Source organism: Nerophis ophidion, linkage group LG03, assembly GCF_033978795.1.
Source record: "Nerophis ophidion isolate RoL-2023_Sa linkage group LG03, RoL_Noph_v1.0, whole genome shotgun sequence".
NCBI classification, from domain to species: domain Eukaryota; kingdom Metazoa; phylum Chordata; class Actinopteri; order Syngnathiformes; family Syngnathidae; genus Nerophis; species Nerophis ophidion.
Window position 1 is genome coordinate 88,180,240 of NC_084613.1, and position 16,046 is coordinate 88,196,285.

General features: G+C 39.1%; 1 protein-coding gene across 1 annotated transcript in view; it reads left to right on the forward strand.

Moving 5' to 3' along the window:
* stxbp5b (syntaxin binding protein 5b (tomosyn)) overlaps nucleotides 1–16,046 on the forward strand; it is a 100,517-nt gene that overhangs the window by 68,049 nt on the left and 16,422 nt on the right. Inside the window, 10 exon segments of the mRNA XM_061896302.1 lie at nucleotides 2,246–2,313; nucleotides 2,402–2,442; nucleotides 5,937–6,157; nucleotides 6,243–6,415; nucleotides 6,480–6,605; nucleotides 6,676–6,790; nucleotides 6,792–6,828; nucleotides 13,261–13,323; nucleotides 13,410–13,466; nucleotides 13,542–13,589. Of these exon segments, the coding sequence (XP_061752286.1) occupies nucleotides 2,246–2,313; nucleotides 2,402–2,442; nucleotides 5,937–6,157; nucleotides 6,243–6,415; nucleotides 6,480–6,605; nucleotides 6,676–6,790; nucleotides 6,792–6,828; nucleotides 13,261–13,323; nucleotides 13,410–13,466; nucleotides 13,542–13,589 (949 nt within the window).

Genomic DNA, 16,046 nt, shown 5'->3' on the forward strand with positions numbered 1-16,046 from the left:
ATTTTAGATATGTAATCCTCCATGTTAAAAGTGCAAGCGAGAGGAAAAAATAAACTCTTGCTGCTTGTTGTCACTTCTTCTGCAGCCGAGTAGTCGCAAGAAGGATCACTAGCGCCCTCTACCACCAGGAGGCGGGAGTCATTTAATAACTCATATTTGACACACGCAGCTACGGTATATTAATAAAACATAGCTGCTTACTGTTCTTTTTAGCATATTCAATAGCTTGGACCTTAAATCCTACTGAGTAGCTCTTAATCTTCTTCCCTTTATGTGATTTCAAATGATTGAAATCAGCCTCCTCCATTTTGAAAATGATGACAGGTGAAGTGTCACTCGTGACGTGACGAGTTTGACCCGGCGGAAATTCTAGGCATATGCTAATTATTTGGCGAAACGAGTTTGACCTGGCGTTAATCCTGAGCCGGCGGTAATGCTAAGCATGCGCTAATTATTTTGCAAAACAAGTTTGACCCGACAGTAATTGTAGGCAGGAGCATACTATACCCCCGCCAGCAATTCAAGGAAATACGGTAATTGCTTTGTAGATGTCAAAAACAGCGGGAGGCAGTGTGCAGGTAAAAAGGTATCTAACGCTTCAACCAAAAATAAACAAAAGGTGAGTGCCCCTAAGAAACGGCATTGAAGTTTAGGGAAGGCTATGCAGAATGAAACTAAAACTGAACTGGCTACAAAGTAAACAAAAACAGAATGCTGGACGACAGCAAAGACTTACTGTGGAGTAGAGACGTTGTCCACAAAGTACATCCGAACATGACATGACAATCAACAAAGTCCCCACAAAGAAGGATAAAAACAAGTGAAATATTCTCGATCGCTAAAACAAACCAGGTGTGGGGAATATCGGTCAAGGAAGACATGAAACTGCTACAGGGAAATACCAAAAAAAAAGAGAAAAAGCCACCAAAACAGGAGCGCAGATAAGAAGTAAAACACTACACACCGGAAGGAAAACAGCATAATAGTCCAAATAAGTCTGGGGGTGATGTGAGAGGTCCTGAAAGTACCGTATTTTTCGGATTATAAGTCGCACCTGCCGAAAATGCATACTAAAGAAGGAAAAAAGTCGCACTGGAGTGTAAGTCGCATTTTTGGGGGGAAATTTATTTGATAAAATCCAACACCAAGAATAGACATTTGAAAGGCAATTTAAAATAAATAAAGAATAGTGAAGAACAGGCTGAATAAGTGTAGGTTATATGAGGCATAAATAAGCAACTGCTATGTTAACCTAACATATTATGGTAAGAGTCATTCAAATAACTATAACATATAGAACATGCTATACCTTTACTAAACTATCTCTCACTCCTAATCCATAAATCCCATCAAATCTTATACGTCTAGTCTCTTACGTGAATGAGATAAATAATATTATTTGATATTTTACGGTAATGTGTTAATAATTTCACACACAAGTCGCTCCCGAGTATAAGTCGCACCCCCGGCCAAACTATGAAAAAAACTGCGACTTATAGTCCGAAAAATACAGTACATAAGTCATATTTAACAATTTTGACAACGACTTTTTACTGTCAATATCGGCTGCAGAGTTTCATTTTATTTGATGATTTCTGCTGGTGGTGTGTCTCCGCATTTTTTCAATGTCAAAAATGTGCCTTGGCTCAAAAAAAGTTGAAAAATACTGCTATAATGAATACTATCTAAATCCACCGATAGGGTTTTTTCAGGGCTGAGACCCATCCAATATTTGGAGCCAATATCAATGTGCAGTAAAAGTTATTCAAATATTAATAATGTACATCAGTAAAAAGCTGGACAAGACTTTAAGTTGTTTTTTTTAAACGTGGGACCAGCAGCACCTAGGGTTGTACTGTTTGCTCACTCTCGGCATTCTCTCCATGAGCTTCAAGACTGTTGGAAAACCATTTCAGGTGACTACCTCTTGAAGCTCATGAAGAGAATGCCAAGAGTGTGCAAAACATTAATCAGAGCAAAGGGTGGCTATTTTGAAGGAACTAGAATATAAGACATGTTTTCAGTTATTTCACCTTTTTTGTGAAGTACATAACTCCACATTCATGGTTTTGATGTGAGAATCTACAATGTTAATAATAGTCTTGAAAATAAAGAAAACACATTGAAATGAGAAAGTGTGTCCAAACTTTTGGCCTGAACTGAAAGTCAATATGTAAAATATTGCTGCGGCCGATCTGTGTGAAATATAAATGTATGAATTGAATGGTGTGTTTTGTCCGGTCAGGAGTGGCCAATCAGCGGGGGGACCTGGGGTCAAGGCACACAAAGTTACCCAGAGATTATCATCACAGGGTGAGTCATTGGTGATCAGTAGAATAACAAATGAGACTTGGAAGGCTTGGAAATATTCTTCTTCTTTGTGCTTTCTTTCCATAAACAGACATGCTGATGGCTCCATTAAGTTTTGGGACGCTTCTGCACGTAAGAACTTATTTATTTTGTACATGGAAATGTTTTATAATACAAACCCAGTTTCCATATGAGTTGGGAAATTGTGTTAGATGTAAATATAAACAGAATACAATGATTTGCAAATCCTTTTCAAGCCATATTCAGTTGAATATGCTACAAAGACAACATATTTCATGTTCAAACTCATAAACTTTTTTTTTTGCAAACAATCATTAACTTTAGAATTTGATGCCAGCAACACATGACAAAGAAGTTGGGAAAGGTGGCAATAAATACTGATAAAGTTGAGGAATGCTCACCAAACACTTATTTGGAACATCCCACAGGTGTGCAGGCTAATTGGGAACAGGTGTGTGCCATGATTGGGTATAAAAACAGCTTCCCAAAAAATGCTGAGTCTTTCACAAGAAAGGATGGGGCGAGGTACACCCCTTTGTCCACAACTGCGTGAGCAAATAGTCAAACAGTTTAAGAACAACCTTTCTCAAAGTGACATTGCAAGACATTTAGGGATTTCAACATCTACGCTCCATAATATCATCAAAAAGTTCAGAGAATCTGGAGAAATCACTCCACGTAAGCGGCATGGTCGGAAACCAACATTGAATGACCGTGACCTTCCATCCTTCAGACGGCACTGTATCAAAAACCGACATCAATCTCTAAAGGATATCACCACATGGGCTCTGGAACACTTCAGAAAACCACTGTCACTAAATACAGTTGGTCGCTACATCTGTGAGTGCAAGTTAAAGCTCTACTATGCAAAGCGAAAAACATTTATCAACAACATCCAGAAACGCCGCCAGCTTCGGGCCTGAGATCATCTAAGATGGACTGATGCAAAGTGGAAAAGTGTTCTGTGGTCTGACGAGTCCACATTTCAAATTGTTTTTGGAAATATTCCACATGGTGTCATCCGAACCAAATGAGAAGCGAACCATCCAGACTGTTATAGGTGCAAAGTGTAAAAGCCAGCATGTGTGATGGTATGGGGGTGCATTAGTGCCCAAGGCATGGGTAACTTACACATCTGTGAAGGCACCATTAATGCTGAAAGGTACATACAGGTTTTGGAACAACATATGCTATCATCTAACTGCCGTCTTTTTCATCGACGCCCCTGCTTATTTCAGCAAGACAATGCCAAGCCACATTCAGCACGTGTTACAACAGCACGGCTTTGTAAAAAAAGAGTGCGGGTACTTTCCTGGTCTGCCTGCCGTCCAGACCTGTCTCCCATGGAAAATGTGTGGTGCATTATGAAGCGTAAAATAGGACAGCGGAGACCCCGGACTGTTGAAGGACTGAAGCTCTACATAAAACAAGAATGGGAAAGAATTCCACTTTCAAAGCTTCAACAATTAGTTTCCTCAGTTCCCAAATGTTTATTGAGTGTTGTTAAAAGAAAAGGTGATGTAACACAGTGGTGAACATGCCCTTTCCCAACTACTTTGGCACGTGTTGCAGCCATGAAATTCTAAGTTAATTATTATTTGCAAATTAAAAAACAAAGTTTATGAGTTTGAACATCAAATATGTTGTCTTTGTAGCATATTCAACTGAATATGGCTTGAAAAGGATTTGCAAATCATTGTATTCTGTTTATATTTACATCTAACACAATTTCCCAACTGTAACTTAGAGTTTAAAATACATTTATTTCATCTTTTTAAATATAAATAAAATGGACATATAACACACGCAAATCATCTTTTTAAACATAAATGAATAAAATACACATAAAACGTGTTTGTCATCTTTTGAAACGTAAATATAAATAAAATAGACAAACGTATGTCATATTTTAAACATACATATAAATGAAATAGACATAAAACACATATCTAAGTAACTTAAATAGAATTAAAAACATGTATTTCATCTTTTTAAATATAAATATGACTAAAATAGACATAAAACGTGTTGGTCTGTCATCTTTTGAAACACAAATATAGATAAAATAGACATAAAACACATGTATGTCATATTTTAAACATACATATAAATGAAATATACATAAAACACATGTCCTCTTGTTGAACACATGTAACTTAAATAGGGTTAAAACACAAGTACCGTATTTTTCGGAGTATAAGTCGCACCCGCTGAAAATGCATAATAAAGAAGGAAAAGAACATATATACGTCGCACTGGAGTATAAGTCGCATTTTTGGGGGAAATGTATTTGATAAAATCCAACAGCAAGAATAGACATTTGAAAGGCAATTTAAAATAAATAAAGAATAGTGAAGAACAGGCTGAATAAGTGTAGGTTATATGAGGTATAAATAAGCAACTGCTATGTTAACCTAACATATTATGGTAAGAGTCATTCAAATAACTATCAATCATTCAATCAATGTTTGTTTATATAGCCCTAAATCACACGTGTCTCAAAGGGCTGCACAAACCACAACAACATCCTCGGAAGAACCCACATAAGGGCAAGGAAAACTCACACCCAGTGGGACGCCAGTGACAATGATGACTGAGAACCTTGGAGAGGACCTCATATGTGGGCAACCCCCCCCCCCCATACATATATGTATGTATATAAAGGTATATACAGTATAGGTATATATGTATGTATATATGTATATAAAGGTATATACAGTATAGGTATATATGTATGTATATATGTATATAAAGGTATATACAGTATAGGCATATATGTATGTATGTATATAAAGATATATACAGTATATGTATATATGTATATATAGGTATATACAGTATAGGTATATATGTATGTATATATGTATATAAAGGTATATACAGTATAGGCGTAATATGATCAAACTTTCTTGTTCTTGTCAAAAGTCTAGCAGCCGCATTTTGTACCAACTGTAATCTTTTAACTATAACATATAGAACATGCTATATCTTTACCAAACAATCTGTCACTCCTAATCCATAAATTCCATGAAATCTTATACGTCTAGTCTTTTACGTGAATGAGATAAATAATATTATTTGATATTTACGGTAATGTGTTAATGATTTCACACATAAGTTGCACCCCCGGCCAAACTATGAAAAAAACTGCGACTTATAGTCTGAAAAATACCGTATTTTATTCATTCTCTGCATGAGCTTCAAGCACACGTAAAGAAAAAAAACATTTCAGGTGACTACCTCTTGAAGCTCATGCAGAGAATGCCAAGAGTGTGCAAAGCAGTAATCAGAACAAAGGGTGGCTATTTTGAAGAAACTATAATATAAAACATATTTTCAGTTATTTCACGTTTGTTTTGTTAAGTACATAACTCCACATTCATAGTTTTGATGTGACTATCTACAATGTTGATAATAGTCATGAACATAAAGAACACACATTGAATGAGGAGAAGGTGTGTCCTAACTTTTGGCCTGTACTGTATATAGAAAGAAAATTAAAATAAAATCAGCAGATGTTTTTGCCATCTTCTGAACTCCCCGATTGTGTTCAACTGTGCTGTGACAACTGATCGAGTGTCTCCTTCCCCTAAAAAAACAAAAAGTGATGCTGCAAGTGCTGTACAAGCTGAAGAGCGCCAAGGTGTTTGAGCGGGCACGCTGCAAGGAGGAGAAGGCCAACACGGAGATGATGGAGGAGGACCCCTTTGCCATCCAGACCCTGTGCTGGTGCCCCGAGAGCAGGATGCTGTGCGTGGCCGGCGTGTCCGCCCACGTCATCGTCTACAGATTCAGCAAACAAGAGGTCACCAGCGCTGAGGTGCAGGTGAGTGGACTTGTCACACTTTTACGCCCGCTGGGGGGATTCAGAGTTTAGAACCAATAACATGCCATTGTGACGCATTGCCCAGCTCTTGGAGGTGCGTCTGCGGTGCGAGCTGAACGACGCGGACTCGCCCGACCCCGCAGGAGAGCAGACCCCCACGGCGTCCCCGCCCAGCCCCCAGGAGACGGAGCCCACCACGCAGCCCTCCACTGGCAGCAACTCCTCGGAGGCAGCGCGGGACAACATGCCGGGCCTGCAGTAGGGAGAACGCTTCTTTTGCCGTCCAATGAAGCATTGCAGTAACGATGGAACCTCCATGCAGGGTGCGCAGCTCCGCCCTGAAGCAGTCTCCGGGGTACCAGGTGGAGCTGGTCATCCAGCTGCTGTGGGTGAGCGGGGAGCCTCCTCAGCAGATCACCAGCTTGGCCATGAACTCCTCGTACGGACTGTAAGTCGTCTCCCAGCAACCACCCCTTGCATCCCAATGTTCCTCTTTAGTGTGTGCTGGTGTCTTCCAGGGTGGTGTTCGGGAACAGTAGCGGTCTGGCGGTGGTGGACTACCTCCAGAAGACCTTGCTCCTCAACATGGGCACGTCCGAGCTCTACAGCCCCTCTGAGCCCTACCAGAGGCAGCCCCCACTCCCCACGTAAAACCCGGCAGCCCTCTGGAGGTCAGCTCTCGTTACACTCCGCTACACCGTGCCTTGTTGCCTGGGTAACAACCTGTAATGTGTCATTACACTGTGCTTGTTGCCTGGGTAACAACCTGTAATGTGTCACTACACCGTGCCTTGTTGCCTGGGTAACAACCTGTAATGTGTCACTACACCGTGCTTGTTGCCTGGGTAACAACCTGTAATGTGTCATTACAATGTGCTTGTTGCCTGGGTAACAACCTGTAATGTGTCACTACACCGTGCCTTGTTGCCTGGGTAACAACCTGTAATGTGTCATTACACCGTGCCTTGTTGCCTGGGTAACAACCTGTAATGTGTCACTACATCGTGCTTGTTGCCTGGGTAACAACCTGTAATGTGTCATTACACCGTGCTTGTTGCCTGGGTAACAACCTGTAATGTGTCACTACATCGTGCTTGTTGCCTGGGTAACAACCTGTAATGTGTCATTACACCGTGCTTGTTGCCTGGGTAACAACCTGTAATGTGTCACTACACCGTGCCTTGTTGCCTGGGTAACAACCTGTAATGTGTCATTACACCGTGCCTTGTTTCCTGGGTATCAACCTGTAAGGTGTTGCTACACCGTGCCTTGTTGCCTGGGTAACAACCTGTAATGTGTCACTACATCGTGCCTTGTTGCCTGGGTAACAACCTGTAACGTGTCGCTACACCGTGCCTTGTTGCCTGAGAAACAACTTGTAACGTGTCGCTACACTGTGCCTGTTGCCTGGGTAACAACTTGCAACATGTTGCTACACCGTGCCTGTTGCTTGGGTAACAACTTGTAACGTGTTGCTACACTGTGCTTGTTGCCTGGGTAACAACTTGTAACGTGTTGCTACACTGTGCTTGTTGCCTGGGTAACAACTTGTAACATGTTGCTACACTGTGCTTGTTGCCTAGGTAACAACCTGTAACGTGTTGCTACACCGTGCCTGTTGCCTGGGTAACAACCTGTAACGTGTTGCTACCCTGTACTTGTTGCCTGGGTAACAACTTGTAACGTGTCGCTACACCGTGCCTTGTAGCCTGGGTAACAACCTGTAACATGTTGCTACACCGTACTTGTTGCCTGGGTAACAACTTGTAATGTGTCGCTACACCGTGCCTTGTAGCCTGGGTAACAACCTGTAACGTGTTGCTACACCGTACTTGTTGCCTGGGTAACAACTTATGACATTTTGCTACACCGTACTTGTTGCCTGGGTAACAACTTGTAACGTGTCGCTACACCGTGCCTGTTGCCTGGGTAACAACCTGTAACATGTTGCTATACCGTACTTGTTGCCTGGGTAACAACTTGTAATGTGTCGCTACACCGTGCCTTGTAGCCTGGGTAACAACCTGTAACGTGTTGCTACACCGTACTTGTTGCCTGGGTAACAACTTGTAACGTGTCGCTACACCGTGCCTTGTAGCCTGGGTTACAACCTGTTACGTGTTGCTACACCGTACTTGTTGCCTGGGTAACAACTTATGACATGTTGCTACAACGTACTTGTTGCCTGGGTAACAACTTGTAACGTGTCGCTACACCGTGCCTGTTGCCTGAGTAATAACCTGTAACATGTTGCTACACCGTACTTGTTGCCTGGGTAACAACTTGTAATGTGTCGCTACACCGTGCCTTGTAGCCTGGGTAACAACCTGTAACGTGTTGCTACACCGTACTTGTTGCCTGGATAACAACCTGTAACATGTTGCTACACACCGTACTTGTTGCCTGGGTAACAACTTGTAACGTGTCGCTACACCGTTCCTTGTAGCTTGGGTAACAACCTGTAACGTGTTGCTACACTTTGCCTGTTGCCTGGGTAACAACTTGTAACGTGTTGCTACACCGTGCCTGTTGCCTGGGTAACAACTTGTAACGTGTTGCTACACCGTGCCTGTTGCCTAGGCAACACAGCCAAACTTCTGGGTGACACATGTTCATCCAGCTACAGACTGTGGGGAGATTCCCTGTCAAAGATTAAGGAGCTGCTGCAAAGATGTAGTCAAAGATCATCTATATGACAGGAACACGCTAGTAGGTTTTTGCAGTTGGTTCTTAAAAACAACAGTCAGAGATTGTCTATGCGACTGAAGTGCCGTAGTGGGGTTTTTTGCAGTAGGTTCTTGAATACAACAGTCAAAGATTGTCTATACCACAGGAGTGCTCCACTTTTTTAAGGATGTTGTGCAAAAACGCTGGTCAAAGATCTTCTATACAACAAGAGCACTCTACTGGTTTTATTTGCAGTAGATCCTTAAAAACAGAAGTCAAGGATCATCTGTGCAACAAGAGTGCCTTAGTGTCTTTAAAAACCTACTGCTAAAAAAAACAACAGTCAAAGATTGTCTATACGACTGGAGTGCTGTAGTGTTTTGTTTTTTCCGTTTTGCAGTAGGTACTTTAAAACAACAAAGACCATCTATTTGACAGGAGGGGCTTAGTCTCTTTTTTCACAGTTAGTCCTTAAAAAAATGTCAAAGATCATCTATTTTACAGGAACGTGTAGTCTTTTGTTTTTTTTTGTTTTTTCGCAGTAGGTCCTTAAAAAGCAGTCAAAGATAATCTATTTGACAGGGGCGGCCTAGTCTCATTTTTGCAGTTGGTCCTTAAAAATCAGTCAAAGATCATCTTTTTTTTTTGGAATTAGGTCCTTAAAAACAGTTAAAGATCATCTATTTGACGGGAGCGGCCCAGTCCCTTTTTTTTTGCAGTAGGTCCTTAAACAGCAGTCAAAGATCATCTATTTGACAGGAGCGGCCTAGTCTCTTTTTTTTTTTGCAATAGGTCCTTAAAAAGCAGTCAAAGATCATCTATTTGACAGGAGCGGCCTAGTCTCTTTTTTTTGCAGTTGGTCCTTAAACAACAGTCAAAGATCATCTATTAGACAGGAACGTGTAGTCTTTTGTTTTTTTTTGTTTTTTTGCACTAGGTCCTTAAAAAGCAGTCAAAGATCATCTATTTAATAGGAACGGCCTTGTTTTTTTTTTTTTTTTTGCGGTAGGACCTTAAAAAACAGTTAAAGATCATCTATTTGACGGAGCTCCTTGTCCCTTTTTTTGCAGTAGGTCCTTAGAAAAACTGTCAAAGATCATCTATTGGACAGGAGCAACGTAGTGTTATTTTATTTTTTTTTTTTTGGTTTTTGCAGTTGGTCCTTAAAAAAGAGTTGAAGATCATCTATTTGACAGGAGCAACCTAGTCTCTTTTTTTGCAGTAGGTCCTTAAAAAAACAGTCAAAGATCATGTATTTGACAGGAGCACTCTGCTGTTGTGAAGGAGCCGGGTGTGTAATGTGTGAAGTAACATTGTATCTGCATCGACGGCTCCTCCTCCCCAGCAGGGGTCATCACGTAGTGGGCATCACTTGGCTGTGTATTATCTGTGCGATGTAAGAATGCTACATTTTTGAGCCCACGTCTGTCCTCACACGCCTCTCGTCTCTTCATGCTCGGCTAAAGACGTTCCCAGCGGGACGTCTCTGGTGTCCAGAGTTTCTGTCTTGTGTTTCGAGTCGGTGAAAAAGCTGCGCTCTTCACACCTCAGTAAGTCGCTGTCTTTGCAGACGTACAGTAGACGTACAGTAGAACCCTTTTTAGTTTGTGTGGAAAAGAAGGTAAGAAGAACCCCCCTTTAGCGGTTAGCTTGTAGCAACTAGCTCAGCTTGAATTAGCACATCTGCCAAGAATGCTAGCAAACCAGGTCCTTAAAAATATAAGTCAAAGATTGTTTATACTACAGGAGTGCTCTGTTGTTATCAAGGATCTAGTGGATCTTTGTAGTCCAAGATCGTCTATATGACAGGAGCACTTAAGTGTTGTTTTTTTACAGTAGGTTTTGAACAACAGTCAAAGATCATCTATACAACAAGAGCGCCCTGCGTTTTTGTTTAGTTTACAGTAGGTCCTTAAAAAAGAACAGGAGGGCGTTCTGCTGTTTTTAAGGATCTAATGCAAAAACAGTCACATATTCTCTGTATGACACGAGCAAGCGTGTTTTTTTTTACAATTGGTCCTTAAAAAAACGGTCAAAGATCATCTATACATCTGTTTTTTTTTTACAGTAGATCTTAAAAAAAATAACAGTCAAAGATCATTGATACGACAGAAGTGTTCTGCTGTATTTAAGGATCTAATGCAGAAACAGCAGAACACTTATCCTCTGTATGATCGGAGCACTCCTGTTATTTTTTGCAATCAGTCCTTAAAAACGGTCAAAGATCATCTATTCAACCGGAGCGCCTTACATTTGTTTTTTTACACTAGGTCCTAAAAAAACAAACAATCAAAGATTGTAATATCATTTGATATTTTACGGTAATGTGTTAATAATTTCACACATAAATCGCTCCGGAGTATAAGTCGCACCCCCGGCCAAACTATGAAAAAAACTGCAATTTATAATCTGAAAAATACAGTACAGGCTGTCAGGATGTTGAAGTTTTTATTTGTAGTATTTATTTATTTTTTTATGTACACTGCAGCACTTTGAGGTTGTTTGCTCAATGTAAAGTGCTTTTTACAAATAAAATATATTATTATTAAATAAAAAAGTAGACTAATAATTAATTTTTACAGTTTGTCCCTCATAATGTGTATAAAATAATAGGTGTATAAATGACACAATATGTTAGTGCAGACTAATTAGGAGTCTTTGTTTGTTTACTTACTACTAAAAGACAAGTTGTCTTGTATGTTCAACATTTTATTGATGGACTAAATTGCAATAATAAACATATGTTTCATGTACACGAATATTTAAAAAAAAAAAAAGCCAATAATGACATTTTTTGTGGTCCCTTTTGTTTGGAAAATGATCAAAAAGGATCTAAATACATTTTGGTATGGTGACAAATGTAGTTTGCACCTTCAAAGCATGACTTTATAAACTCGGTGCTATCCGGGAAGTATGCCAACTTCTCTTATGTCAGTATGTTAACGTTTTTGTTAACATTTTATGTCGTTTCTGTGGGTTGACATTAAAAACTTTCGTAATAATGAAAGTTATTAACAAATGAATGACTGTTTTGTTTTTTCTAAATGCATTTTTTTTTGACAATGTCAGCAACTCCGTGTGCTAATGATGTAGAGCAGGGGTCACTATACTATAGATACTATAGAGCAGGGGTCACTATACTATAGATACTATAGAGCAGGGGTCACTATACTATAGATACTATAGAGCAGGGGTCACTATACTATAGATACTATAGAGCAGGGGTCACTATACTATAGATACTATAGATCAGGGGTCACCAACCTTTTTGAAACCAGGAGCTACTTTTTGGGTACTGATTAATGCAAAGGGCTACCAGTTTGATACACACTTAAATAAATTGCCAGAAATAGCCAATTTGCTCAATTTACTTGTAATAAATAAATCTATATATATATATATAAAAAAATGATATTTATGTCCGTCATTCCGTCGTACATTTTTTTTCCTTTCACGGAAAGCTCTTTGTAGAGAATAAATGATGGAAAAAACACTTAATTGAACGGTTTAAATGAGGAGAAAACAGGAAAAAAATGAAAATTAAATTTTGAAACATAGTTTATCTTCAATTCCGACTCGAAATTCAACCCAAAAAAAGAAGAGAAAAACTAGCTAATTCGAATCTTTTTGAAAAAATTCAAAAAAGAATTTATGGAACATCATTAGTAATTTTTCCTGATGAAGATTAATTTTAAAATTTTAATGACATGTTTTAATTAGCTTAAAATCCAATCTGCACTTTGTTAGAATATATAACAAATTGGACCAAGCTATATTTCTAACAAAGACAAATCATTATTTCTTCTAGATTTTCCAGAACAAAAATGTTTAAAGAAATTCAAAAGACTTAGAAATAAGATTTAAATTTGATTCCAAAGATGTTCTAGATTCACAAATATTCTTTGTTGAAAAAAACTGAAGCTAAAATGAAGAATTAAATCAAAATGTATTTATTATTCTTTACAATAAAAAAATGTATTTACTTGAACATTGATTTAAATTGTCAGGAAAGAAGAGGAAGGAATTTCAAAGGTAAAAAGGTATATGTGTTTAAAAATCCTAAAATCAATTTTACGGTTGTATTTTTTCTCTAAAATAGCCTTTCTGAAAGTTTTAAGAAGCAAAGTAAAAAAAATTATGAATTTATTTAAACAAGTGAAGACCAAGTCTTTAAAATATTTTCTTGGATTTTCAAATTCTATTTGAGTTTTGTCTCTCTTAGAATTAAAAATGTCGAGCAAAGCTTGCTAGTAAATAAATACAATTTAAAAAAAATAGAGGCAGTTATTTGAGCTATTTTTAGAACAGGCCAGCGGGCGACTCATCTGGTCCTTACGGGCGACCTGGTCTTGGTGACCCCTGCTGTAGATAAATTAGATTAAAAAAAAACCTCTCCCTAGTTGATTATAATTTTATTTTGTGGCTTGTGTCCTCAGCGCTGTGCGACCCCACCGACGGTTCGAACGCCCCCGAGGAGCGCTGCAAGTCGCCGACCTCAGGTGAGCCCCCCAACCTCCGCTAGCCCGCCCTTAAGCAGGCCACCACCTCTTGTCTTTGAACGCCTCCCGTCCGCCACGCACTGTAGGATCGCCCTCGCCCTGCAATTCGGAGGACGAGCGCAAGCCCAAGTTCCTAGACAAGGGTAGCGTATGAGTTTGCAGGGCTGTGTGCACGGCCGCAGTCATGTGACCCCGCCTTCTCTGCACCCTGTTTGCAGTCAAGTACAACAGCAGGCGCTTTTCCAAGACGGTTGCCAATGACTTTGGTACTGTATCAGCCGTGTACTCTTCTTTCCATCTAACACCTTCCTCTGTGCATCAACCAGGAGGAGTGCAATCAGACTCACTAATCATGTGCTCTTGGGGCCACTGATTTGTCAAATTAACCACAGTTCTTGGAATACATGCATGTCCCATACATCTTCTCAGGGGAAGGCCTCAGATTTTCTGTGCACAAAACCAATTGGAGTTTGTGAAACCAACAAATGGGCAAAATTTCTCTCTTTTTTTGCACTAACAAGCATAGAAAATCTGCTTAAAGCCTCACAATCTGATGTGTAAATTGTGACTTCAATACATGGATTTCTCTTCAGCTGTAGACACCAGTGTGTGTGTGTGCGTGCGTGTGTTAGGGCGAGGCAATAAAACGATATTAATGTACAAAACCTAAAAGCAGTGTAATTGTCACCTTTAAGGATGATGTTCAATACCGGTAATTTAAAAAATCGCATTAAGGGAAGAAGATTAAGAGCTATTCAGTAGGATTTAAGGTCCAAGCTTACATCACGCTCAAATTTTTACTGCATGCCTTTGGTAAGTGCCGCAATGAGAAGAGGTTTTAAAATTATTAGTGCATGCTTACTTTTACTGCATGCTTTTGGTAAGCGCAGGAGTGAGAAGAGGTTTCAAATGAATTAGCGCCCTGGCGGCAATCCAAGGAAATACGGTAAATTGAAAGTAATTTGCATATCATTGTATTCTCTTTTTATTTACCATTTACACAACGTGACAACTTCACTGCTTTTGTATTTCGCGATAGACAAGTAATCGATAAAAAATGTGTTCGATAAACACTATGAGAATTTTTTCTTCTTCATGGGAAAAAAAGCGAAGTGGCAAAGCAAGGTTGTCAAAATGTATTAAAAATATATATATAAATATGTATATAGAGACATATTGTAATAACTTCACATAAAAAATAAAATTAAAAAACAAAAAAAAAATTTACTAAAAAGTTACCTTTAATCACTATGTAAAGCGCTTTGAGTCACTTTGAGAAAAGTGCTATATAAATATAATTCACTTCACTTCACTTGTTTGCATGGACAAGGACCCTCACTCTTCTGAGGAAAACAACTACAAAAAAATAGTGAAATGATCTGTCTATGTCGCTAGTTAATTGGACTTAATTAGACGCCCTAAATTAAGATTTGTACATCGAGAAATCTGCAGGACTTTTTAGCCAGAAATAAGTATTTTATTCAGAAAACAAACATTATTGAACTTGCAATTCTTTAATGAATTGATGTTGTGTTTGTAGACGCGCGTTAATGAATTGGGCCCCAGCTCATCTAAGATGGAAAAGTGTTCTGATGAGTCCACATTTCAAGTTGTTTTTTGGAAACTGTGGACATTGTGTCTTCCGGCACAAATATATAAAACACTAATATCGTGATACAGTTTACAGCCGTATTGCTCAGCCCTAGGCGGTGTGTGTGTGTGTGTGTGTGTGTGTGTGTGTGTGTGTGTGTGCGTGTGTGTGCGTGTGTGCGTGTGTGCGTGGGTGCGTGTGCGTGTGCGTGTGCGCGCGTGCGTGCGTGCGTGCGTGCGTGCGTGCGTTTGTGTTTGATTGATTGTTTGATTCCAGTGCCGCGTTAACCGTTTGGCTATTTCCTGATCTGACTTTTCCTCTTCCTTTTCTTGCATCTGTTGACGCAAACGTGCTGTGTTGCTGTGTTGGAAGTGGGCGGGGCCTTGGTCCGCAGTGTTTGTGAAAGGCTGGTGATAGACTTTGAAGGGTTTGGACAACAAAACAGTGCAAGTTGACCATCCGAGTGCAGCGGAACCTTTAAATAGTGGTACAGCCGGAAAATAAGACGGACGTACTAATAAAACAGCACCCCGGCAGGGACAAGCGGTAGAAAAATGGATGGATGAATAATAACATGGCGACAACAGTGATACATGTATCTCTGTCCAGGCTGCTCAGTACAAGTTAGTTTTGTTTGCATGCAGGCCTTAGCTCAGGCTGCTCAGTCATCATACAAATACTTAAATGTTTAATTATTATATTAATATTATCTTTTTTCCTCATTTTAATCATTATAATTAATAACAAATAGTTTTTTTTATTCTGTTTTCATTCTTATTTTTGTTTTTGGTAATAATAATGCTAATAATAAAATACTTTTAAAAAATCCAATAATTATTATATAACTATTAAATGAAAAAATATATAACCTTTTTTATTATTAATTTCAATTAGTAAAGTATTATTATTATTATTATTGTCTGCTTTTAAAATGACCAGACTATGACACCCTATCATGCTTGTTTTGATCTTTTATGCATATGTATATCTCTGTCCAGGCTGCTCAGTACAATATGGTAACATCAATATTACATTTACATACATAATAATAATAATGAGGTAAGCACCTGGATTTCTTTAACTGTACCCAAATCTAGACACCAGATCCTCAATGTTTTAATGTATTTATTTA